The following is a 24,995-nucleotide window of genomic DNA, read 5'->3' on the forward strand; positions in this document are numbered from 1 at the left end:
TACCGCCAAAGCATTAAAACTATCTACACAAAACGATATGCATCAGCGTTTTCCAAACATTACTAAGAGATTCCCCCTAAATTATTTTAAAACCTTAGATGTTAGCACTTATTGGGACGTTTATTTAATTTTAATGTTAACTTTATTCTTTCACAGATTATAACAAAGCATTGATTCTTAAGTGTTTGGTTAATGGGGAAAGTTCAGAACGAGAATAGAAGTTGATTTTACTCACAGTACTGTGTTGTTGGAAACATGGCGTCTTACAGTAGCCTGACGGCTCTAATTCCAGTTCAAAGCCAATTGGAATACGCCCTGGAAGACGTAACTACAGATGAAGAGAAGGAAAACCTTGTATATCAGTATTTGAACCAGTTGGACGATAAGGGAGACTTGAAAATTCCTGATTTCGAACCAGGTGGGTGCTGTAAACGGGCATTGGACTTCATTCCTTGGTGTGGCAAGTGTTGGCTAACTTACTGTTAGGTTTGACACTAGCTGTCGCATTCTTTCATGTAATCTCCATACACATACACAAGGCAAAACAACATAATAGTGCTACTACAGTATCTCCTGGAATTAGCGCTACATTCATTTAGCGTTATATTCATTTTTTGTTATGACCGACACACTGTGAATAGGAAGTCGCACTGTGATAGCCTTATTTGGTCAAAATTATCTTCCGGTATTTGCAAGTCTTGTAACGTCGGAATGGCTGAAATATGAATTTGCTAATATTGTGTCTTTCATCCCAGCTAACGCACATCTTTAGTTGTAATGGCTTTGCATACAGCAAACACGGGGTTTAACTATAATACTGAATTACATGTTTCTTCTGCTTCAGATTTAGAATGGCTGAACACAGAAGGAACGCTGTCTTTGGCCAAGGAGCTTGCTGGAAAAGTTGTGGTGCTCGACTTCTTCACGTACTGCTGCATCAACTGCATGCACATCCTACCCGACCTTCATCAACTGGAGCAACAGCACTCAGTTAAAGGTACACGAAGACACAAAAGTGACGCAAAGAGCTCCCACTCCTCACGAGACGCCACCCTTTAGTGTCCCTCTGCCCCATCTGTGTGTGACTGAGCAAGGGATGAAATCAAGTTGCCTAATTATAAGAAGTTGACAAGCTTTCATTCATTCATTGTTTTTATGGATTCAGTTCAGAAACCCGTCATGTTCAGTGCACCCTATGTAAGTTGAGTATGAGGAAGGCTGTCTGCCCCAGAGCTCAAGTGTTCTTTCTTCCATTCATATGGCACATTTGCAATATGAGCCAGAATGAGTGAATCATTCAGCGTAGCCCCCCTCCCCCATTTGCCACCTATAGAATTTCGCCACGTGCAGTACTCGGTTCAGTGTTCTTAACACAAGCGGGGGATCAGACCTTGGCTAATGTATCGTTTACCCTTGTTTGTCTGAGCAATGCTGCATAAACAGTCTTTCTGCATGTGGGTCAATTGCATTCTGCACTATGTACAGTACAGCATGGTAGAGCATGGGCCTGTGTGTGTTATTGACAGGGTTTGCTGTAGTGTCATGAAGAAACGTTCCACCAACCATTCAGTAGGCTGCCTCAGGGGCATGAATCCCCCTTTATCGTTGCATTACAAGGAAGGTTTTTTTTATAGGGCTGACACAATGATCATTATCTGTGACAAAAAGAGTAAGTTAACTGATATTTTCAAGATTTGAATGCTTTTAATAGCATTATTTTGGGGAGGGTTGTTGCTGTTAAAATAAGGCTCTGGCAACATGAATTCCTTGAATGCACTGCACTTTCACTGCACTTGCTAATCTCTTTAAATCAATTTAAATAAGGTTTGAGAAAGAGGAAGGAAGATTATAAAAAAGTGATTTGTGTTTGCATCAGGTTGCAATTAAAATAATATGCCTACAGCTCATACTACAATACTGACCATATTTGGCATTAGAGATGATCTCTGAGGGTCACGGATGAGCAGCAGCATGTGTGCAAGGTTGTGCATGTTGAAATGTGATGATGAACGAGAGAGAGAGATGAGGTCAACTACAAGGGGGCTAATATTTTGGCCGCATAATAACAGATGCTTATTGTGATCTCAAAAGCATTTGATTATCAGACAAACAATGGCAATCGCTGCATAAGAAATAATTGATACATCATTTAGGCTGTATTTTCATCATATAATAAAGTATTTCAAACCTTAAAACTATCCCATTTAAAACTAAGCTGTGGAAGATCCTTTGGACCCAGAAAGATCTAAAAATAGGGCCCAGGTTGAAAATGTCCCATTTAATTCTGTCCCCAATAAGTCTGTGAGCATCTCACCCATAACCACTGTCTCTCTTTTTCAGTAGCCTCAGAGAATTAATTAAATAAGCTCCTTTTGAGTGACCACTGGTCTTGTATGTCCCATGCAAAACTTGCAGCTTCCTACTTCATCCACCTCCTGACATCAGTGATCCTGAGTTGGGAGGACATCATAAATGGCTCCAGCAATGAATTTAATGTGGTAAGCATCCATAGCTCGGAAGCTAAGCAGTGCTGGGCCTGGTTAGTACTTGGATTTCAGACCAACTGGGAAAACCAGTTCAGCTCTGTAAACCGAAGCTGGATGGACCAAACCCTCACTCAGGGGATTTACTGGATTACAGAAACATAGAGACAAGTGGATACCAAATCTGGTGGAAACTCGCTATCGATGGCCTATGCTCCGCTATGGAGTGAGAAGGCAAACAACAACAAGCAGCTTTAGCCCACAATTCTCTCCATCTGATCTTCGTCTTCTCAGCATTACGCCTGTTCATCCATTGGCCTTGCTTTGCCTGAGAAACCGCTGCTTCTCATGTAGTTCTCATCTTGCTTTCAAAGAAAAATCTGCATCCTCTCCGTAGCTTTACCCCATGATTTTCAACTGTTACCTTACCGTGCTCTTCCATTTCCTACCTGCCTTCTTCATGATTCTCTCAAATGTCTCTACCTCTGAAATAGCATTTTCATGCTCAGTAAAAGGCAACCTTATGTGGGGCAAAAGCCCAAGCTGCCAGCACCACAATTTCAGTTCCAGGCAAGAAGGTCTTATACATTTTATTGATAGCCTTAACAATGAAGCGCTTCAATTTCTCTTCAGCCACTTAACGTGGAGTTGTACCACCTGCCTTAACTCTTCAGTGGTTTCTCTAAAACAGAGGTAATCACCAGTGTATAAAAACTCTCTTCCACCAGTTTTCCCTTACTGATACACGTCTATATTTGCTGGGTTTCACTATCATCCTTGCCCAATTCAGATTGTCAATCCACTTGGCTAACAGCTGACGGGGACATTTGCAGTTGTTATAAGCGTTGTCACGTCGCCTATGAAAGCTCATTGCCTTTCCCATCACAAACTCTGAAATCCACAGCATTGAGGCAGTGGTGAATGAAGCAGAGCCTACCCTTGCCATTGAAAAGAAGAGATCTTACGACAAGAAGTTCATGGACTTTAAAGATATATTAAAAAAATGTATTATAGTCTCACGGTACACTTGCAAATGGATTGAGATTTGTTTATATTTGTTTTTACAAATTTGTTGTATAGTTACCTGGATTAGCCTACATTTACATTTGGCACTATTGTCTACGGAGTCTTTGCCAAGTCTTTACTCTGACCCTCTCTCTCTCACGCTCTCTCTCTCTCTCTCTCATTACCCCGCTCCCTTTCTCTCTTTGCCAGTGGTTTTAGGGGGGGGGGGGGATGTGTGTGTCTGTGTGTGTAAGTGTTCTGTCTGTACATGCCGTTCTCTTGCCTAGCCGGACCTTATAATAGCCCAGCATACGGCAGGGGCGCTATCACCTCCCAGCTGTCAGCGGTCCATTCATGCCCACGTCTCTGGGATCATCTCAGGGAAACAGCAGCCCAGTCGTACCCCCTCCCCATTACCCATTCTCACTACTTATCTTGTGCACTTGGCCCTGCTTCATCCCTGGCATGGTCTCTGGTACATTGTGTTACTGCCTCCTGAACAGCAGCTCGGGGGCTTACGTTGCCACCCATGGCCCCAAACCTTAACCCCTTAGCCCACTCAAATGCAGAGTGATTTCAGCCTATTGGACATCAGTATATAAGTGGGGTACAGGCTGTTTTTTTAATAATACAGGGGTCCATTTTGCAAATTTGTATGTCTGTGTCTGTGTATGAAAGAAATACAATACAGTGGGGGAGGGGGGGGGGGGGGGGGGGGTTCCTCCACTTTGTTTTCATTGGCAAAATACTACACACAAAATCATTCAGGCTGAGAAATATTTAAACGGATCCCCTGCTGTCATAATATCTCTGCCAAAGCATTCTCAGTTTCCCATCTTGATACGGACTCTCTTTTATCGCTCTTTGTTTCCTCTCTGAGATGAATATATTCTGCGCAATGCTTGCATTTAGCCAAAATCCTGCCTTTTTCTGTGTGGCCCGCTGAGTCTAATGGCACCTGCCGTGTACGTTCCCCCAAGGAGGGAGTCTCGGCAGCCGTCCGGCCAAGGACCAAAGCACAATGAAATTACCAGCACATGCCGAGGCTGCCCTTTTTTTAGCTCAAGGCAGGTGCATTTTGCAATCTATAAGTGGAAAGGACAACCCATCATAACACTCCTTCCATCCCCTCCTCCTCCTTGCCCAATGTGTTTTGCATTTCTTTCCTGTGTACCATGGCTAAAGTTATGAATTTTAATATTGTGATGGACTATCGGCGCCTGAATGTGTAAACAGCCATCTGTCTGGAAAATGTAAAAAACGCCATCTCCATTCATCACCAGAGCACTGTTTCCACCCTGGGGATGTGTACGGCGGGAGTTTATCGAGGTGTGTGTGTGTGTGTGTGCGAGTGTGCGAGTGTGAGTGTGTGTGTGGATGTGGGGGTTGAAGGAAGGGGGGTCTCTCTCTTTCCTTTCCCTGTGACATTTCAGTTAAATTACGCAGACAGCAGTCAGGCGGCTGGACACCATTTTGAAAACAATAGGCAATCAGACAGAAGACTTGGAAACGGGGGGAGAACAGCGACAGCTCGCTTCAGGGCAGAATGAATCCAAGTGAAGAGTTGTCCACTACTGGAAATGAGTTCCGCTTCTTGTTGGCTCCTCTATGTGCAGAGAGGCCTTGGAGTATAGTTGTGCTTTGAACAGCTAAGAAGAAGACTTGTCATTGTCTGTTATTACTCCAAGCATGCTAATTTCTGAGTGCTTATCAGAGTTTCTTTTTAGCTTAAATATTGGTAGCAGTACTGTTTTTTTGTTTAAATATATATTATTTCTGTGTCCATTCAAATTGTGTTAATTATAATTGTATAAGCTGTTGAATAGTGGCTTAAGCCTCATCCTAGTTTTCTTCTTTAATGAGCGTTCCATGTTAAGGCCCCTTAGGCAGCTCCCTGGATGTGAATAAATGAATAAATGTGTGTGTGCAAGTAAACCATATGTTAACTGTGGACCTTTTGCAAAGTTTGCAGGAAGCATTGACTTCATGCTCAAAGATTCAGGCTAGACCTCCACACTACAGCATCAGTTCATTTACTCTTACTGGTGTACGTGTTCTGAGAAAAGGGAGTAAATCCAATTTTCTTTTTATACTTCACTGCACTGGAGGGGCCTAATATGAAATCTGAAACCATGAAGGGACCAATTGGGTCTCTTATAGTGTAATATCTTTCCGTGAGTGTTTTCATTTCTCTGACGAGCTTGTAAAAACAAATGGAATTCTTGGAAAGTAAAAATGTGTTGGTGAGAGAGGTGTGGTTTAGGAGGGATGGAGGATACTTCAGTCACCACCTCCTCCTCTTCTTTTTTTTTTTTCCTCTTCGTCCTCAGTCATGCGTTCAGGTCACCTCCGTCCTCCATGGGTACTGAGTCTGACTTCACTGGGCAGCTATGCAGAGGAGCGGGCCGTGTTAGATCTGATCGTAAATCATTCCTCTGGAAAGAGTGACTGCAGTGGCGCCGCCGAGGCAGAGGGAGCCGAGTGACACCGCGCCGCGTCACATCACATCACGTCACGTCAGTTGTCTGAGCCTTTGTCTGTCCTTTTTCTCACCATCTGTTCCAGAAGATTTCAAATAATCAAAAGCAATGGCGATTGAGCCCCTTCCTCCCACAGTTTCAATTCTGGGTTCCGATTCCGAACCTGGACGTGGCTGTGAGCTGGAGCGTGTCACTAGGGCTGTCAGGCAAGACAAAAGCAAAGCGGCAAAAAAAAGCAACGCTGACAGAATGATTGGCAACATCCCCATTTATACCAGGATGAGCGTTTCTGACTGACTGACTATTCATGCAGTGTGGTCATCATACGCCCATACATTATTATTCAGCTGTCATGGCGGAATCTTTTTGAGAGAGGGTGGGGGGTTTAAACAAGTCTCTTCCCAAGTGGAGGGAAGAAGCCTTAGGGGGGTCATCATGTGAAAACACATTAAAGATCTCACTAAACTTTCCAATTTGAATGTTCCCTTTCAAACTTTTTCCAGCACATCATCCTATTAAATTAAACATTTCTAATTTCATCTCTTTCAGCTCCTAGCATATCTTCTTTTATTTAATTTTTCCTGATACCCTGAATTCACCTTTTGGGTATTTTAATAATGATGGCTCCCTGAGTTTCAGGACATTCTGATCAGTTTGGGACAAAAAAAAATGTCATTTTGACTGCGCCGTACCCATTATTCACGCCACATTTGGAAGGAGGAATTCAGGCAAAGGTTGGCTATCGGACAGCAATCTCTGCAGTCTTTACTTTAAGAGGAAAAAAACCTTCAATGCTTTGCGAAAGGAAGTCAATGGAATCGAGTCCACTTAGTTTAAAGATGTCCGGCTCATTTTTTTCCTTTGTGCCGTCCACATTACATAATGCTTGAATGGCCCATTTCATCCTGCTAGCACACTCAGTAAATTGTGGCACTGAGGAGGAGGAGTGAAATCATTCAAAGCATTTATGTGAACTAAGAAATGACCAAGGCTGTGTTTTTCTCCGTCTGTTTCTCTTCTCTCTTCCATCCCTCCCTGGCTGTCTCCTTGCATCACTCCTTTTCTCTTCTCATTTATCTTATTCATCTTTTTTTTCCCTCATCCCCATCCTCTCTCCTTACCTCTCTCTCTCTCCCCTCCCCTTACCTCTCCCTCTCTCTCTCTCTCTCTCTCCCTCTCTCCCCTTACCTCATTCACAGATGGACTGGTGGTTGTGGGCGTCCACTCGGCCAAGTTCCCCAATGAGCGCGTGCTGGCCAACGTGCGCAGCGCCGTGCTCCGCTACGCCATCGCGCACCCGGTGGTGAACGACGGCGAGGCACGTCTCTGGCAGGAGCTGGAGGTGGCCTGCTGGCCCACGCTGGTGCTGCTGGGGCCCCGCGGCAACCTGCTCTTCTCCCTGGTGGGTGAGGGCCACGGCCCGCGCCTGCAGCTCTTTGCCCGCGCCGCCCTCAAGCACTACGGCGACCAGGGGCTGATCAAGGGTCACAGCGTGGGGATCAGGTAGAGGGACACGGTTTTGAGCTACATTTGGGGCTTGATATTTGTTTTCTGTTTATTTGTTTTGTTTGTTTGTGGGGGAGTAGTGAAGGCCTTTTGTGATGGTAAACATGGAATGGCTCTTTATAATGAGCAAAGATAAATTCCGTAGCTCTCAAGGGTTTGCTCAAGGGTTTCCGTAGCTTTCAGGCTAATTATCAGTTTCACAACGGTTTGAGCAAAGGAGAACCTAGAGCTTTGAAGCACTCTTTACCATCAAGTGTACAAGTGTTTTTAATAACATTTTTATTATGTAATTTAATGCGGTCAATCTCAAAAGCACCCCAAAGTTGTGCAGATAATCTTTTTTGTCAATACGTGTGATTCCTGGATTATATCCATGACCTTGGTGTAATCACCTCGCTCTACCAGCACAACAGGAGCAACAGGAGCCATTAACTCTGCTCTTATTGTGAGTGCAGTGTTGTATTCCTTCGACAGCCTGGGGAGTTAAGATTCCCACTCCACGTCTCCTCTGATTTGCCTGCTTCCACCCCCACACAGATTGTACCGGGACTCCCTACCCGTCACGGTCCTCTCATTTCCGGGCAAGGTGGCCGTGGACGAGACTGGGAAGAGGCTGGTCATCGCGGACACCGGGCACCACAGAGTCCTGGTCGTGTCCAGAACTGGGCAGGTGCTCTGCCAGGTGGGAGGTGGGTGCATGCCAGCCCCGCACCCCCTGCTGTGCCAGTCTCACAGGCTGGCTCTCATTGTGTAGTGGATTGGCGAGTGAGTGAGTGGGCGGGTGGGTGATGTGGTGAACAGAGCGTGTGTGTGTGTGTGTGTGTGTGTGTGTGTGTGTGTGCGTGTGCGCGTGGGTGCGTGGGTGGCAAGGCTGGCGTGTGTTTCCTACACTGGGCTCTTGGTGTAGCGAGGCACACATTTAGATCTGGCCCCGCCCTGGTGAGCCTACCTTTTATTATTGCATTTCTGTTGAATGGAATAAAGATACGTAGAATGAATTATCCTACCACCAAGTAAATGGAGCCCGTTCCTCATTCTCCTTGGCGCTTGGTGGGTGTGCGGAGCAACCTTGAAGCATGAGGTTATTATTTTCAGTAAAGATAGGAAACAACTGCGCACTCTAGATCCTGCTGATGTATTGACTTGAACACAAATAATCACCAAACAGTTTGCACTGCATGAGGTTTGTTTCCCAAAACTTTTTAGCGACAACATAGAAACTGAGATAGTGAGTTCACAATGATAGATCCTCTGTCATTTAGCAACCCTAGGGTCTCAGGGAGGCTTTCAGGATGACTTCAGTACTTGGTGCTGACCAGGTTAAAGGCCTTGAACTTTGAGAAGCTAAGGTTGCTAAGGAACTGTGCCTAAATGACTGGGCCTGTGGGGTGTGCCATGCTCTGCTCTGATAGGTCCTGAGAGCGGGTGGAGAGATGGAGACCTGTCGGAGGCGCTCTTCAACTCCCCGCAGGGCGTGGCCATCCGAGGAGACACAGTGTACGTGGCCGATACGGAGAACCACCTGATCAGAAAGGTGAGCAACTCTCACTGGCCAAGGTGTCAGTCCTTCAGTCCTGCATGGCTTCATCTACTGAAAATAAAAAAAGTAGTGCCGTCAATCAATAAAACAAAAAATACAATAAAAAAAATCAATTTTGCTGTGATGTAGTATAGATTCATATTTTTTTTCTTCGACTGAGGCTTGTTATAATGGATATTTGAATGTAAAATCAAGGAATTGATGTAGAACACAAAAGAGGTATATTAAAATTCAAATACTAATGTTTAATAGCATCTTTTTAAGTTAAACACAGATTCTCTCCTGTGAACTATAGATTTTCAATATAACCATTACCATCCAAATTGACTAGCACTTAAAGTGTGAAGGGACTTTTCTCTACTTTTCTCTACTCTATCTACTCTTATCTGACTTTTTTCTACTCTACTCTCTGCACTGACATTCACTTTCTAGACATTTAAAATTGTATTGAAAACGGTTGAGTAGATGCCATATCTATGTGCATGAAGTGATATTGATGTAGATATCTATAACTAGATGTACCACATAGCGGAGGCAGAAGGAGCACACAACTCCTGGGCGGGTGCAACACACACAGCACACCTCACAGTCCAACCGCCCTGACATATTTAATACCTTTAGATCGCCTACAGGAATCACACCACATCAAAGCATGATGCAATGAGCTTAACAAGACTAATACCACAGGCAATAGCCTTACCAGTTCGTCTTGTTCCTGGCCCGGCATGCCTTGCCACTGACCCAGCCTGACCTTTCACAAACAATCAAACAAGGCAGGCTTGTTTTTTTTTTTCGCTTCCAATTTCGATTGCCAGGCATGAATCATGCCGCATGATAAAAGGTTATAGAGACACACATCCTGCATAATTATTGCAACAACAACATATAATTGTGTAAACGTAACCACAAAACAATTCATAATTTTTGGCTTAACGTTATCAAGCTAACAATCACTAAATGAACGCGCTGATCAGAATAAGTGGGCCTGGTACAGTGGGATGGCACAGTGTCTGATTGGTTTATCCCTTCCTCCATCAGATTGATATGTCAGCAGGCAAGGTCACCACGTTAGCTGGCCTGGGAACGCAGGGGACCGACAAAGAAGGCGGAGCCATGGGACCACAACAGCCAATCAGCTCACCCTGGGATGTGGCCCTGGGAACAGCAGGTGATCCCCTATGGTCCTTAGCTTATTCACTCTTTCACATTGGCTCACATTCCCATACCCACACACACACACACACACACACACACACACACACACACACACACACACACACACACAATCACTAACTCACTCAGATGCTTCTCTGTCTGCTTCGCTCTCCTTAGCATTCGGCTCCTCCATCAGTCTCCCCTTCATAAAGTTTAATATCTCACTTAGAATAATTTTCTCAGCCAGAAGCACTTTCACCAAGCTTTTATTTTTTATTCATGCACTTTTTGACTTTTCTTTAAAGTCAACAGAGCTTTCCTCCAACACCCCACCACCACCACCACCACCCCCTCCCCCATCCCTTTCTATCTTTTCCCTCAATCTGGCCGGCCCTAATAACAAGCTTCCGTTTGAAGTTGTGTGCCGTTTCATCTCTGCAGATGTCACGCGTCTTCGGAGTCTGGACTGCAGTCTCTCTCTTTCCAGAAGTGAGGGCCACTGCAGTTTGAAAACGGGGACATTTGTTCCAGAACAAACACGCCTCTTTGGTTGTGTTTAGACCGTGACATCCACAGGTTGCTAGCCAAAGGCGCTGGGACGTATTAGCATAAGAGAGCTGAACGCCAAAGGGACTCACTAAGCACTCACTGCCGTCTTAGCAACACCTTAAAAAAATTAGTGAAAGAAATAGGAGATGATGAGATGGCGTCATCATACTTGACAAAGATCTGCACAAACTGCAATTTGTATATAGAGGTGGATTTGTGTGACTGTTTCTATTCGTCTCTCACAGTGACGGAGTAGTTCAATGCAATGAATGATGTGAGAGGTACTAGAGTCAGAACATTTGATAAAAGAGGCGTCAAGCGGCTCTTGTCTCAGCGAATCACTTGTCTCCTCAGGCCAGTTTGACTATCTGCATACGTGCAGACACCTGAAGTTTGATTGTGTGGCGCACGGCAAGCTTTTGGTCCAAGAGAAAGCTGACGAGCTTAATCAGGATCTGACTAAAGGCTGATTGATCTCGCCACTGTGATATGGAGATATGGGCCTGGGGGTGGGAGGGAGGGGGCTGCGTAGGAAGGAGTTGTGTAGCTCGCTCACTTTCAGAGGAATCAGACAAAAAGGGAGCCAGCTGCAGGCTTTTGGATGACTGGCATGCTGTTCCTGCAGAGATGTTGAAAGAGTGTGCGGGTGCAAATAAAAAAAAAACTAGCTCAACTTTGCCGTGTCGTGTTTTCGACGGTCCCCAGATCCGACCGACAGACGGAGGGAAGACACATTTTGGGTTGGGTCTCTGTCGGCTCTCACAGATGAAGAACTTAAGCTGAATTGAGTCTGTCCAGTCTTTCCTACATTACTGATGCAGTGCTGTAGATTGAGTGTGTGTTGCAGACGAGTCTGAGGCATATGGATACACACATAGTGCATATATATGTGTTGTCCACGGCAGTGTGTGGTAGCACATTTGTGTGTACACAGTCATATGTTTGTCCTTGTCATTACACAAGTTCCCACCTGTGGCTCCAGCAAGTGTGTGTGTCTGTGTGTGTGTGTGTCTGTGTGTCAGTGTGTGTGTATGTGTGTGTGTGTGTGTGTGTGTCCGTTTGGTTGACCATTTCTCTGCATTTGCGTGGGCCTCGCAGGGCTGATTTGACCACCGTGTGTGTGGAGCACACTCCTCCCGTTCACCCCGGAGACTCCCGCTGCTGTTCCTCCTGTGTTCCCATCTCCTCATCTCCCTCTCTCTCACTCACACACACACACACACACCCGAACCCTCATCACCTCCGTCATCGCCACCCCCACTGGGTAAACAAGATAGGCCTCTCTTCATTTTAAAGCAAAATAGGCTCCCCTCTAAATTTAAACCTATGCATTTAGATTGGCTCCGATAGTGCCTGGGAGGCCTGTGTGTGTGCTTGGCCTTATCAGCAGCGTGTTTCAGAAAGCCCACCGCCATTAGTGCGTGGCCAGATAAAGAAGGAGAGAAAGTTTGGGCAACATGACGTCTTTCTGAAGAGAACATCTGAAGTTTCGCGTCAAAGTTCCTGATTGTTTTATTAGGGCCGTTTGATGGATTAGAACCTTTTTTTTCTGTCCTTGCTTTCTTGTTTTTTTTTTGTTTTGTTTGAAGGACTTCCATATGTGGGCCTAAATGCTGTTCAGATTGAAATGAACAATGATTTGATGCAGTTCACTCCTGCTCTCTTGAATGTACCGTTTCTTTCATAATTTATTTTTTTTCTTTTCTTTTCTTTCTTTCTTTCTCTCTCATCTGACTGAGTGCACTGTGATCTTTGTTATCTCTTTCTCCCCATCTCCCTCTCTCTCTCTCTCTCTGTCTCTCTCTCTCTCTTTCTTTAATGAGTGTGAATGGCAGAGCTGCAGTCCAGAGCCGAATGGCCTCTGATAAGAACAGTGCCATTAGGGGCTATTGTTAGTTGTTAGACGGGACTGTAACTGGCCCTCTTTCCTCTCATCTAAAGTGCATGCACACTCATGTATACACACACACACACACACACACACACACACACACACACACACACACACATAACTCGTTGGACGTGCCAGCTAAGGAGGTGATGAAAAGCACTTGAATGTAATTTCCATTCTGTCTTTTTTGGGGTTAGGTGGATTATGATTGTCTTCTCTTTCACTAACAAACACACGGGTGAATGTACACACACACACACACACACACACACACACACACACACCAGATGCAATCTGCTTTATCCTCACATAAATGTATTCCTTTGCCTCTCTCTCTCACACACACACACACACACACACACACACACACACACACACACACACACAGAGATCCATTCTCCAAATGAATGCAAAAGGCTCCCCCAAACACATTGCATATTAATACACAGAGGCATGAATAATTAATCCATTTAAAGTGGATGGCTGTCTCCATAATGAATCTCCTCCATCAGGTGGCCGGTGATATAAGGCCTGGGCAAAGCACCAGTGACAGCGCGCATGTTTGCTATGCATACATGCATAAAGGCAGGCTGAGGCTTTTATCTGGATCCCACTGTGGAGCCAGATAAGGGGCTTGGAGGAGGGCGTTTGCCCAGGCGGCAGTGCTCCTCTCTGGGGAGAGGTGGGAAGCGGACCCCTCTTGCCAAATCTTGAGCTGCTGGGCATCCCACAGTTCAAAGTGTTTGACACTGTTGGCCTTGGCTCCTCTGGTGTAGTCTTGTTTCATCTCACTGCATGTATGCATCCATCCATCCATGCATGCATGTAATGCACATGTTTAGTACTTGTGTACATGCAAGTACTGGTGTGCATACCAGAGAAAGTACTTTATGTGTGTTTTTCCCTCTCAATCGGTCAGCAGTGGCATCATGCCTTACTGATTTGAATCTTGTTTTCCCTTCCCCTCCTCCTCTTTTCCTTTTTTCTTCTCCTTTATTGTTCTCTTTCTCTGGCTTGGTGCGTGTGCAGGTGGTGCAGAAAACGGTGTGCTATGGATCGCCATGGCCGGGACCCACCAGATCTGGGCACTGTTCCTGGAGGACGGCAAACTGCCCAAAGGAAGGTGAGCTGGCAACTATCACCTGCCGCCCACCACCACCATTACCACCACCATCACCACCACCACTGCCTTCTAAGCAGGAAATACACTTCTCACTATAACACAGTTGTGTAAGGCATTCTCAAAGGTCATCCCTATGACCTCGCCGCTGGTTAAGAATTACATCTATCCATTTGGTTGAGGCTTTTAACGACTTTTCGACTTCCAGCTGAGGAACAATAATGAGGCTGCAGTGATTAGGAGCCCTGTTCAGAGGAGAAACGCACAGCACTAACTCTAATCAAGCCAACCGATGGTCCATGGAGAGCAGAGAGGAGGTGCACTGTGAATGTGAGTGTAAGGGGGTGTTGTGAAAGAAGGTGATCTGGATCAAGGGGCTAAGCCTGCAGCCTGCATGTCTCAAGTTGACAACTTGCTGTTTAGCAGTGAGCTCTGCCAGGTGTAGCTTGGACTCTGATGCAGTTGTGTAAAGGGTTGACGGAGGCAGCTGCGAAGAAGGAGCCAGGGGTTTCAGCCAGGTCACTTTGTCCTCCTTCTCCCTCCCTCTCTCTCTCTCTCTCCCTCTCTCCTTTCCTCCCTCCCTCCTGTGTGATCCACTGCACTCTCGTTGGCGGCCTTGTTGAAATGTAAACTAGCATGGGATCACCCTCACTTTGCTCTCCATTTTGATTGTTTGCGTTTTGACTCGACTTGAAGTTTCTCGCCCAGAATGTTATTTCTTTAAGCTCCCAGCTTGACATATGCAGGCTGCTGGCTTAGCTTGTGACCTAGACATCTGGAGCTGTGGACGGAGCTCAAAAACAGCAGGTGCTGAATTTGGTTTTTAAAATCTGCGCTTCTCTGGAGAACCGTGTTGGGCGTTCAGGCTTAAAGTTTCATCTCGAAGAATGGCCCCTAAAGTCCGAAACATCTGACCACCATCAGCAAAGTTTATGGGCCCACTTTACATCTTGACTTAAAGCAACATTATGCAACATTCAGCCACTTTTTGAGGGATGTTTTCTTAGGCAACTAGTTTTGTTATCATCTCTAAATTAATTTTCATGGTATGTGATCATGATATGACAGACAATTACATGTATCGTAACGATACTATTGTTCCCATTAACCATGCAGGATATGCACTATGTAGTTCTGTGTTCAGGGCTGGAACTTAAATGTAAGAGAAGCCTTCACAGCACAATAATGCCAACTGTATTGCCAAAAGACACCAGTGATGTTTGCGACCTTTTATCAGTGCCAAATAGGCTTTTGGTGGTGTACGCAAGATTTTTGCATTGTCTTTTAAATAGTTAGCTTACTAGTGTCATGCCAAAACTCCTTACTGCTGCTTTAAATCTCCATACTCCCAGCACTTCATAAATACCACTCTCTAACTTCAGCTCCCGTTCCGTTTCACAGCGACTCCAAGCAGGGCACCTGCATCCGTTTTGCGGGCAGCGGCAACGAGGAGAACCGCAACAACTCTTACCCGCACAAGGCCGCCTTCGCCCAGCCGTCAGGCCTGGCGCCGGCCCCCGCCGAGCCCTGGGGCTGCCTCTTCGTGGCCGACAGCGAGAGCAGCACAGTGCGCAGCCTGGCCCTCAAGGACGGCGCCGTCAAGAACATAGTGGGTGGAGAGAGGGACCCCATGGTGAGCAACACTCGCTAGCCTCACTCCTCCACAGATTTGTATGGCTCCCTTCCCACGTCTGTCTGTCTGTCTGTCTGTCTGTCTGTCTGTCTGTCTGTCTGTCTGTCTGTCTGTCTGTCTGTCTGTCTGTCTGTCTCTGTCTGTCTGTCTGTGTGTCTGTCTGTGTGTCTGTCTGTGTGTCTGTCTGTCTGGGTGTGTGTGTGTGCGTGTTCCATTCCCATCCCAAACTAGGATCTTGATATGGGACTCTTGTTGTGCTACTGGTAGACATCAGCAACACAAAGCCCATGCTCCACTTCCAAAGAACGTTTATTTTTCCTAAGAAATAGACGGATACTGCTTTAGGTGAAGTTCATAAGAAATAAATTGATTTGCATTTCCAAAGAAAGAGACCGATACTGCTTTAGTATAGTTTATGCAAAATAAATCAATTTGTGTAAAGGTCAATGTAAATGTAAATGTCTGCTTATATCCATCTCTTTTCATGTTGTTTCATTGTTTACCGCTGCCTGTGAAAAGGCCATAATTGTATAAACTAACAAGCAGACAGCCTTTTCTCACACTCTCCTTAATAGCCAGCTGGCTGTGTGATTAACCAGTAGCCTGACAGAGGGCATCTAAGGAACTCAGTGGAGAGAAAAAAAGAGAAGAAAACGAATAAGAAGAATGGATGTAGTTTGCACCACATGCGTAGAGACACCAGGTGCTCTCAGGCCACTCGGCTCCTCATCGACCTTCACCCTGCTCTCCCCCACTCCTGCCACCCTTCCCTTCTGACTGACTCAGCACTTAGCACGTAGCGCCTAGTGCAGCGCTAACGCCAGCCACCCCCTCCTTCACTCCCCGGCTTCCATATAGGGCTGCAGTGCAGCCAGTGCAGCTGAAGGGGTCCGACGGTGTCCGCGCGGTGGGTATATCACTCAGCTCCCTTTCTCCGTCGACGAGCATTCCTTTGTGCAGAGCGCTAATCAGCGCTGGTTTATGTTTTCTCCTGGTAACACTCCGTCCTCTCCATCCTCCCAGTACACCCACTTTATAAGGCAAACAAGGCCGCCATTATTCGACAAACATGGCAGCAAAATCACGTCGAGAGATTGATTTCACTTTATATACACATCATAAATTACACTCTCTCAGAGCGATTAAGCGGATGGTTCGGAGGAGCTTGTTATGTGTTGGGTGAAGTGTTTGTTAGCTTTGCTGGCACAGCTGGGAAAAGTTCCCGCAGCTAAGTGTTTTTTTTTTCTCGAATTAGGCATTTCAAGGTACAAAAAATAAAGATTGCCTTCTAAATGTTTGATTTATGAAGCTGTGGCGACATAAAGGAATGGCAATCTGTTAAAACAGTGGCACTCCATATTACAAGTAAAGCAGGATTTTTTTTCTCCAACTCTCATAGCTATCTCAGCAGTAAACATTTTCTTTTGCTAAGAAATGATGATGAATTGTGCTTTTATGAGTTTGCTGGTTGAGTTAATGTCTAATTGCATCTTTTATTAAGGGATAATTGTTTAATTATGATGCCATAGCTCTGACTCATCCGTCATAAATAGTAGAAAAGAATAAATACAAGTAAAAGAAAACCAAGGTTGGACTTCTTCACAAACTACTGTAAATACTGTGCACAAAAACTGTATGAACCCTTCTTCCTGGGGTCGTCACCGTCTCCCTCTCCTCCCTGGGCTCTCTCTCTCTCTCTTTCTTTCCCTCTCTTCTTTTCTTTGTCTCCCCTGTTCCAGGGGCCCACACAGCTGTCTGTCAGGTTCACGCAGTTCGTTTACAAAAGCCAGCTGTTTCCACCGGCTTTCCACTCATATTCATGATGAATCACGGCACCACCACTGAAACGCCGCGTCGACACGGTTCAAGGTCAACTCTGGCAACAAGGGCACCTCCGTCCAACCCCATTCCATACGCTCTCCATCACCCTGCCCTTATCTGCGATATGTATGGCAGGGGAACATTTGTCAGCTAGCAGGAGGAATCTAGCACCGCTGTATGGCGGGACCGTGGCCAAGAGGCTGTTTACATGTCGCCGGTGAGCCCAGACACACAGCAGTAGGCAGGGGAGGGAGTGTTCTTCTCTCCAGCTGTCGCTTCAGTGTGAGGCTGGGTGGTTTCATGCCTCTCCTTGCCTAGTTTTAACCTTCATTGAGGTTTGCTTTAGGTGGAACACATGGATGTGGGGGGGGGGGGGGGGGGGGGGGGGGCTGGGGGTGTAGGTTTATTCAAAGGTATAGAGGCAACGATGATCGTGTGCTAAAAGAAACATGTTTGGCCGCTCGCCAAGTCTGTTCGGTAAATGTGTCACACTCTTGCAGGAGAAGGAGTGTGGACAAAGGGTTTTAGATCTTTAGGGGGTTTGTCCCTCGACCATTTGGTTGCTGGATGATTTATGAGATGCGTTCATTCATGATTCATTTGCTTTTCAGTTGCTATTAAACTGATATATGGAAACTATCAATACTCTTCAAAGCCGAGTGAGTAAAGGCTGCTGTGTTTGCAGCCAGCAGCTTCACCACTTCTGAATTTTGTCAAACGTCTCTTGTTCAAACCGGTCCAAATGCTCCCGTCTCCTGTTCAAACCGGTCCAAATGCTCCTGTCTCCTGTTCAAACCGGTCCAAATGCTGGCTGATTTATTTCTTGCCTTTGTTTTTTTATTTACCTCCACAGAACCTCTTTGCATTCGGCGACACGGACGGTAAAGGGGTGGATGCTAAACTCCAGCATCCCCTGGGAGTGGCGTGGGACGCCCACAGCAGCCTCCTCTACGTGGCCGACTCCTACAACCACAAGGTCAGCGCGCCTCACGGGGCTCTCTGCGTGTGAAGTAATTTATCTCCTGCCCAGGGTCCTGCTGCAGGAAGTTAATATTGTTCAGGACTCATTGTCATGGGTGTCACAGAGGGAACTGGAGGTGTGTAAGGAGTGGTGTGCATTGCCAGATTAGTTTAGGATGACTGTCATTAATAATTTAGGTTACAAACGATGGACTCAAGGGGCTATTAGATAACTGCATGTCAATGTCAAGCATCGTTTAATGTATAACAAAAGCATGTGAAACTCCTCTGATAGTATTTGACCATCATCCAAATACTAAGTGCTCCTCTGTTTACACTTCACAATTACATAAATACACATGAGTCCAAATTGATGCACTTTCACTCTTGATTAGAATGTGTTTTTTTCCCCCTGGACTAGTGTTCTAACCGCTCGATTGGTCTGTGTGGTCCAGATTAAGGTGGTGGACCCAAAGAGCAAGCAGTGCCGGACGCTGGCAGGTACCGGAGAGGCCGGCGACACTGTGGGCCCCGGATTCACAGAGTCCGCCTTCAACGAGCCCGGGGGGCTATGTGTCGGGGACGGGGGCAAGCTGCTCTACGTGGCCGACACCAACAACCACCAGATCAGGGTGCTGGACCTGCAGACCCAGACTGTGTCACTGGTGAGCACCAGAGGCCTAAGAGAGTTCAGTTTCAGTGCTGTAGACGTGAGCGTGTATTTTAAGCTCAAACAGGACTCCCTTCTCCTTCTATGATTGTCCTCATTATTTCTCTCTCTGACGTAGCTTTAATGGTGATCCATACACTTTTGTGTATTGGATAGGGTAAAAAAAAAGCCTATACATCAGGACGATTACTCAAGACTTGGCTACAAAATAAGTCCTGATTGGTTCATTTCTGATCAATACATCTCCATACAACTCAAACAGATAACAATTTCTTAAGGCTTAATCGCGGAACAGCATTATGTTGTACCGTATTCCATACACCGTGGTTGAAGTGGGTAGCAACAAACCCTACACGGCACAAAGGTCGTCCCTTGCTGCCAATCTTAAATATCCACGGGTGTTTCTCCATACTTGTTCAAATATTTCCGAGTAAACCAGCTTGGCTCTCACAGTGATTGTGGAAGATCAAAGAGGACAATATGCTCTATGCAATGGCATTTATTCTTTTTAACCACTCGTATAGAATAAATGTTAAAATTTGATTGAAAGGGTTAAATGGACAGAACACCGTTAACTGACATTATACTTCCATCTCTCTTCTTCCTCTCTTTCTTGCCCACTCTTCTCTTTCTGTTTCTCTCTCTTTCTCTCTATCCTCCTTGTCTCTATCCATCTCTTCTCTTTCTTTAATGCTCCCCTCTTTCAAGTTTCCTATTTTGACTGAGGACTGTGTGGATGCCGCGACCACCCTGAGCACCACCGCTCCCGCCCCTCCCAGAAAGACCCCTAAGCTCCCAAAGTCGGCCCCCGTGGTGGAGATGCCCCCGCTGACCGTGGCCCCTGGCCAGACCATCAGCATGGAGCTCAGCCTGGCGCTGCCCGAGGGCACCAAGTTGACCGAGGATGCGCCCAGCTTCTGGAGCCTGTCTGCTGAAGGTACTGCTCAACTCCAGGACCCTAAGACTACAGCGGGCCCTGGGGTGGTGTGCTGGTCCACTGGGTCAGGGCCACATCTGTTCCAGATGATTCTGATTCATCTGCTTGTCTTATAGTAGCTCCATATTCAGAAATCATGGTGCGCAGAATGTAGCATGGCTACTCACTAGTAGTCAGGCCCTCTTGTGTGTTATGATATGATATGGTATGGTAAAAAAAAATGCTGAGTTTGTACGAAAAGGACCAATTTAGGACCAAAAAAGGACCATTTTGAACATGAGTTCATCTTCATTTCAGTCCCCTTTCAGAGAACCCTCACCTCTCTGAAAGTCCCTTACTTTTTTAATATTGGTATAAAACACTAGTCTGTAAATTGAACTGCACTCTTAATTTTCTTTAATGATCTTACACTTGGTCTTTAATGACGCGCTTTTAACGACTTTGAACGGTTTTATTACTAAAGCCCTGCCATGCCATTTCCCAAAAAGAAAGAAAAAGACGCTCACATCCAAAGATGTATTTTCACAGCACACTGAAGGTAGCTCCCATCCTGTGTTATCTATCTCCACTAGAGAATACACAGACATCCCTGGTAAACCCTGTGTTTTATTGCCCCGTCATTTAAAACAAGCCACAAGCTTCAAACTGATGGACTGAAACATGCTGCTTCGGTCCTTCGCTCGGTCAGAGGTGAGGGTCGTCCCTCTCTGACCTTCCTGTGATCTGGTTTCAACCAGAAATGGGTAGTTGGAGTGATCTGTCATAGCGGAAAAAAATGGAAGTTGTGTTAATTAAATTAGAGGATTGAGCTGTGTGTCTCTGTTGGTGGGACAGCCCTCGTGACTAGCATTCATTCCCACCTCAGGCTGGACTATCTGCTGCCAAACCTTTCCCTCTCTCTCTCTCTGTGTGCTAACCATCAGCCCGCGTCCCGCACACGGCGAGCCGCCATACGGTGGTCGTGGCATGGGGGGGGCAAGCAGATGGCCATCGCTGGTTTTCATGAACGAAGCACCGCTCCTCACCAGTGATCTCATCGTGCCTGTGGTCGCTGCAGTAGAGGGGAGCTGATCCAAGAACAGCAAAGGAGAAAAAAAAACTTTTGTCTTGGAAAGGAAGAGTCATTTCTAATAGATACGTCTGGTACTCTCTCAAGGAGTTGGTGGGCATGTTCCTTTTTTTCTTTTTTAGGTTTTTTCTTCTTCCTCGTTTTGTTTCTGGTGTTATCTGATTGGCTGTTGGCAGAGAATGCGGCCCTGCAGCTCGTTCTCCTGTCACTTTGAGCCTCCAGCTGGACAAAATGGAGGGATTCCAGAGATGAATGAACAGCTCCTCTGTGCTTTCTCTCTTTTTTTTTTCTTTTCTTTCCTCTCTATTTCAATCGCTTGCAGGCCGGCTCGTGGCTGCCCACTCACTCACTCACTCACACACACACTCACTCACACACACACACACACACACACACACTCTTGCACTCACCGTCGCTCTCATGTATTTACCTACTTACCCTTTCACCAACACTCACCCCAACACATTCTTTCACACTCTTAAACAAACACACACACACACACACACACACACACATAAACACACACACACATTAATTTGCTTAAATGCAGTGCAAACACACATACAAATTCTTTCACACTCTTAAACAAACACACACACCCACACATTCACACACACACACACACACATACATTAATTTGCTTACATGCAGTTCAAACACGCATACACCCCTGCAAAAGCAACAATGTTGAAAACCATCCTCGCTAAAAGCAGTGACATGAGATGAAGCCCTCTGTGGGTGGAGTAGCAGCCTACGCTAAAGCATTTGTTTATTTACAGTTTTGACAAGGAACTAGCGGCTATTGTTGTTTGTCATTACACAATAACCCTTGGCCATTTGCTGGTGGGTTGAAGGGGGTGTAGTCATGAGCATTTAACAGCCTGTGTTGTTGTTGTTTTCCCCAAAGGCTTTAAATGGGAAGCTTGAACAAACTGTGCCAGTACTTTGATCTATCTGATACAGATAGAAAAAAACAGGAGATAAAAAAGAAGGGGACAAAGAGGAGGAATGTCTGTCCGTGTGTGGGAGAGAGGGAGGGAGAGAGAGAAAGAAAGAGAGAGAGAGAGAAGGAAAGAGGGAGGGAGAGAGAGAAATCATTATGGGAGATGACCGCCATCTAAATTTCAGTTACAGCGTAAAACTCTAATGAAGAGCCAATTTCAGAATGACAGAGTAGTAGTAGTAATAATATAATAATGTCTTTCCTGAACTAAAGGTATGAAGAGACTGCTTGTCAGAGGAGGTTGCCTTGCGCAAGTGCTGTGTGCTCATTGAAGGCAAAACATTGGCAAAACATTTCAGTGCTTGCAGTACTGTTAACATAATCTGTGATGTTTATCGTGCTCTCCTTTTAGACTTAAGTCTTCTTGTAAATCAAGTTTGGGAAAGAAAGAGTGTGAGTGTGTGAGTGTGAGCGAGGGGTGGGGAGCAAGAGAGATGATGTGTAGACAGTGATAATCTTTAACTTAAATCTGTTTGACACTCGTCCTGCTGGTCTGTCCTTGGTACTGGGCCACACACACACACACACACACACACACACACACACACACACACCCACACACACACACACACACACACACACATAAACACACACACACACCTCTGACCATCCCAGCAGCTGTGCAGGGAAAGCTCAGTCTCCATGTTTTAGCTAAAAGTGCTAATCCTAACAGAAGCAGTTGGGCCACCCCACAGAGAGAACCCCTGCCTGCAGCCAGGGGGACAGCTCCAGAAGAAGGCACACACACACACACTTTCACACCTTGGTCATTTAAACAATTACACTTCCTCTCCTCTCTCGCTCTCTTTCTCTGTCTCTCTCCCTCACACACACATACACACATGAGTTCAGTGTTTTAGCACACCCACTTCATACCCACACACGCATTTGACTCTTTTTTTGCTGATTCTACAATGTCCACAACAGCCGAATAAATAACCTTCTCCTTCTCCTCCTCTCTCGCAGGCAGTGATTGGCTGCTCCAGTCGCAGGTCGTCACCGGCGACATCTGCGACCTCTCCAGGCCCCTCTCTGTGCGTGCTGATGTTCCTGTCGTCACGGCAACCCCCGACCCAGCCCCCACCCTGACCCTGGCTGCCTGGGTGTACTGCTGCCTCAGCGAGGGCGGAGCCTGCATGATGAAGGCTGTGTCATTCAGGATGCCTCTGTTCTTGGGTTCGACCCCTCAGCAGGGCTCCGTGCCTGTGTCACTGGTTCATGTCTTCCAGAAGTAGAGAAGCACCACAACAACAACACAACGACAACAACAAACGCAACAACATCAACAAATGCAAAGGCTGTGTCATTCAGGATGCCTCTGCACTTGGGTTCAGCACCTCAGCAGGGCTCCGTGCCTGTGTCGCTGGTTTATGTCTTCCAGAAGTAGACAACACAACAACAACACAACAACAAACGCAAACAAACAGGAAAACAAACTCGCTGATTGCTCATATTAAACCCTAGTAGGTGGGGGTGCGAATGGAAAATGGAACTATATGGAAATAGATTATGTTACTTTAAAAAAAAAAAAGCTCTAAAATGCCCACAGTATCAAAAACCTTCTAGGTTGGCATTTCCACACTCCTGGGTATTAGAATAAAGAAGAAGATGACCTGATTCTCTAACAGAACCTCTATTCAGACTTCACAAATCTGATCCTTCCAAAGCTCCTGTTTGCATCATAGTATTCAAATTCCACACACTCCTCCCCAGCCAATCACTGATAGCCTGTTATATCATAACAACAAATATGTTCCAAGGGTGAACACATGAAGCACATATCGAGATGGGAAGGAGGGGCGAGTTCACTGAGACTGTGCGTGTGGGTGTTTAGTGCTCTGCTGTACTGAAAAACAGAAAAACATTACATGAAATGTGCCATTCATCAGAAGCGCTTGTCAGACTGTTTCCTCTGACAGGAGAGTGTCTGCTTACTCTGACGGTTCCCTGTTTCTCAAGGAGGGTCGTGAAGGTTAATGTGCATTTCTCTAATGGCATCTGGGTTGACTCGGAGGTCGTCGCGCTAAGTGACCAAGCACTCAAGTCAGCAATTTGAGTTTGACTCAAACCACTGTCCCTCAATTCATCAACCATCATCCGTGTTTGTTTGTTTGTGTGTGTGACAAAGAGAGAGGTTGTGTTTGTCGATGGTCTTGGTTTCAATTGTACAGCTATAAAATGGTTAACCTTAGGGCTAATTTACAAAAGTGTAACACAAAAGCATTGTTTTCTGGGTTTGTGTGTATTCTCTAATATGTTTGTGTGTCGAGGTCCAGTAACTTGAACCACTGAACCAGATTAGAACTTTATGCAAGATGTGTATTGTATATTATTATATATACAGGGGGTCTGCAGGCCAACAGTGGCCCTGTAATACAACACCACGGCCTGGAAGGGAAATGTTTCACCAAGGTGTCAGATTGCTGAAACAGCTTTTCATCCCAGAGTAACTTGTCACTAAATTCCACTAGTGGTCTGTTTCGGTGGGAAGGTGCTGGATTTCAGCTCTGATCACTCATCTGTCCATGGGGAGACATATAAGCTCCATCTTTTTCTGTGCAGTGCATTGATCGTCACTCAGTGACAGGCATAGTGCATTGGCCATTGTTTTCCCTGTACTATTTAAAACCTACTTAACGTGAGGGATGTTTACTTTGCTCAAGTGCCTTTAGATAAGCCCTTAGACTATGGTAAGGATCGTACTGTATTTAAAAGTGATCCATAGCAATAGTTTAGATGTTTTTTTTAAATGTATATGTATAATGTTACATCTGCCCAGGCCCTTAGCAAACAAGTTGAGTCACGCAGAGGGAATGGTTTACACTGAGAGATTAAATATATTGCTTAGTGTCTCAAAAAAGGGTATTTCAGTGAAACCTGACTGGCCAACTTATTAGCTATTTTTATGCAGGCTGGGGTAGGCTACAGATGTTACCGTACTCTCCTGAGTGGCAGTGGATATGGTTTTCTGGCTGTGTGTTATGGGTGGATGTCAACATATGGCTGTTAGCATTTACAGTATGGAACTGTATGTGTCTGTCTGTGTGTTTCTCTTGTTATGGATGCCTGGCAGATGGCAGCCTTGTCTTCAAGGTGGCGCTCTCACTCTGATGAGGTCTTACTGTTCAAGCAGCTCACTCTCTCTCTCTCTCTCTCTCTCTCTCTCCTCTGTC

The 24,995-nt window shown here is 45.7% G+C and overlaps 1 protein-coding gene across 1 annotated transcript; it reads left to right on the forward strand.

Annotated features, from left to right (window-relative positions):
* Positions 1 to 255: 255 nt before the first annotated feature.
* On the forward strand, positions 256 to 24,968 carry nhlrc2 (NHL repeat containing 2; the record flags this gene model as incomplete). The annotated part of the gene is made up of 12 exons (XM_080835230.1): positions 256 to 418; positions 845 to 997; positions 7,168 to 7,471; positions 8,012 to 8,163; positions 8,887 to 9,008; positions 10,053 to 10,182; positions 13,639 to 13,732; positions 15,131 to 15,362; positions 18,037 to 18,159; positions 18,599 to 18,808; positions 19,522 to 19,750; positions 22,789 to 24,968. The coding sequence occupies 12 exons, from the start codon at positions 256 to 258 to the stop codon at positions 23,055 to 23,057; spliced, it is 2,181 nt and encodes a 726-aa protein (XP_080691356.1). The 3' UTR covers positions 23,058 to 24,968.
* Positions 24,969 to 24,995: the final 27 nt, after the last annotated feature.

This window comes from Sprattus sprattus (assembly GCF_963457725.1).
Source record: "Sprattus sprattus genome assembly, chromosome: 3".
NCBI classification, from domain to species: Eukaryota; Metazoa; Chordata; class Actinopteri; order Clupeiformes; family Clupeidae; genus Sprattus; species Sprattus sprattus.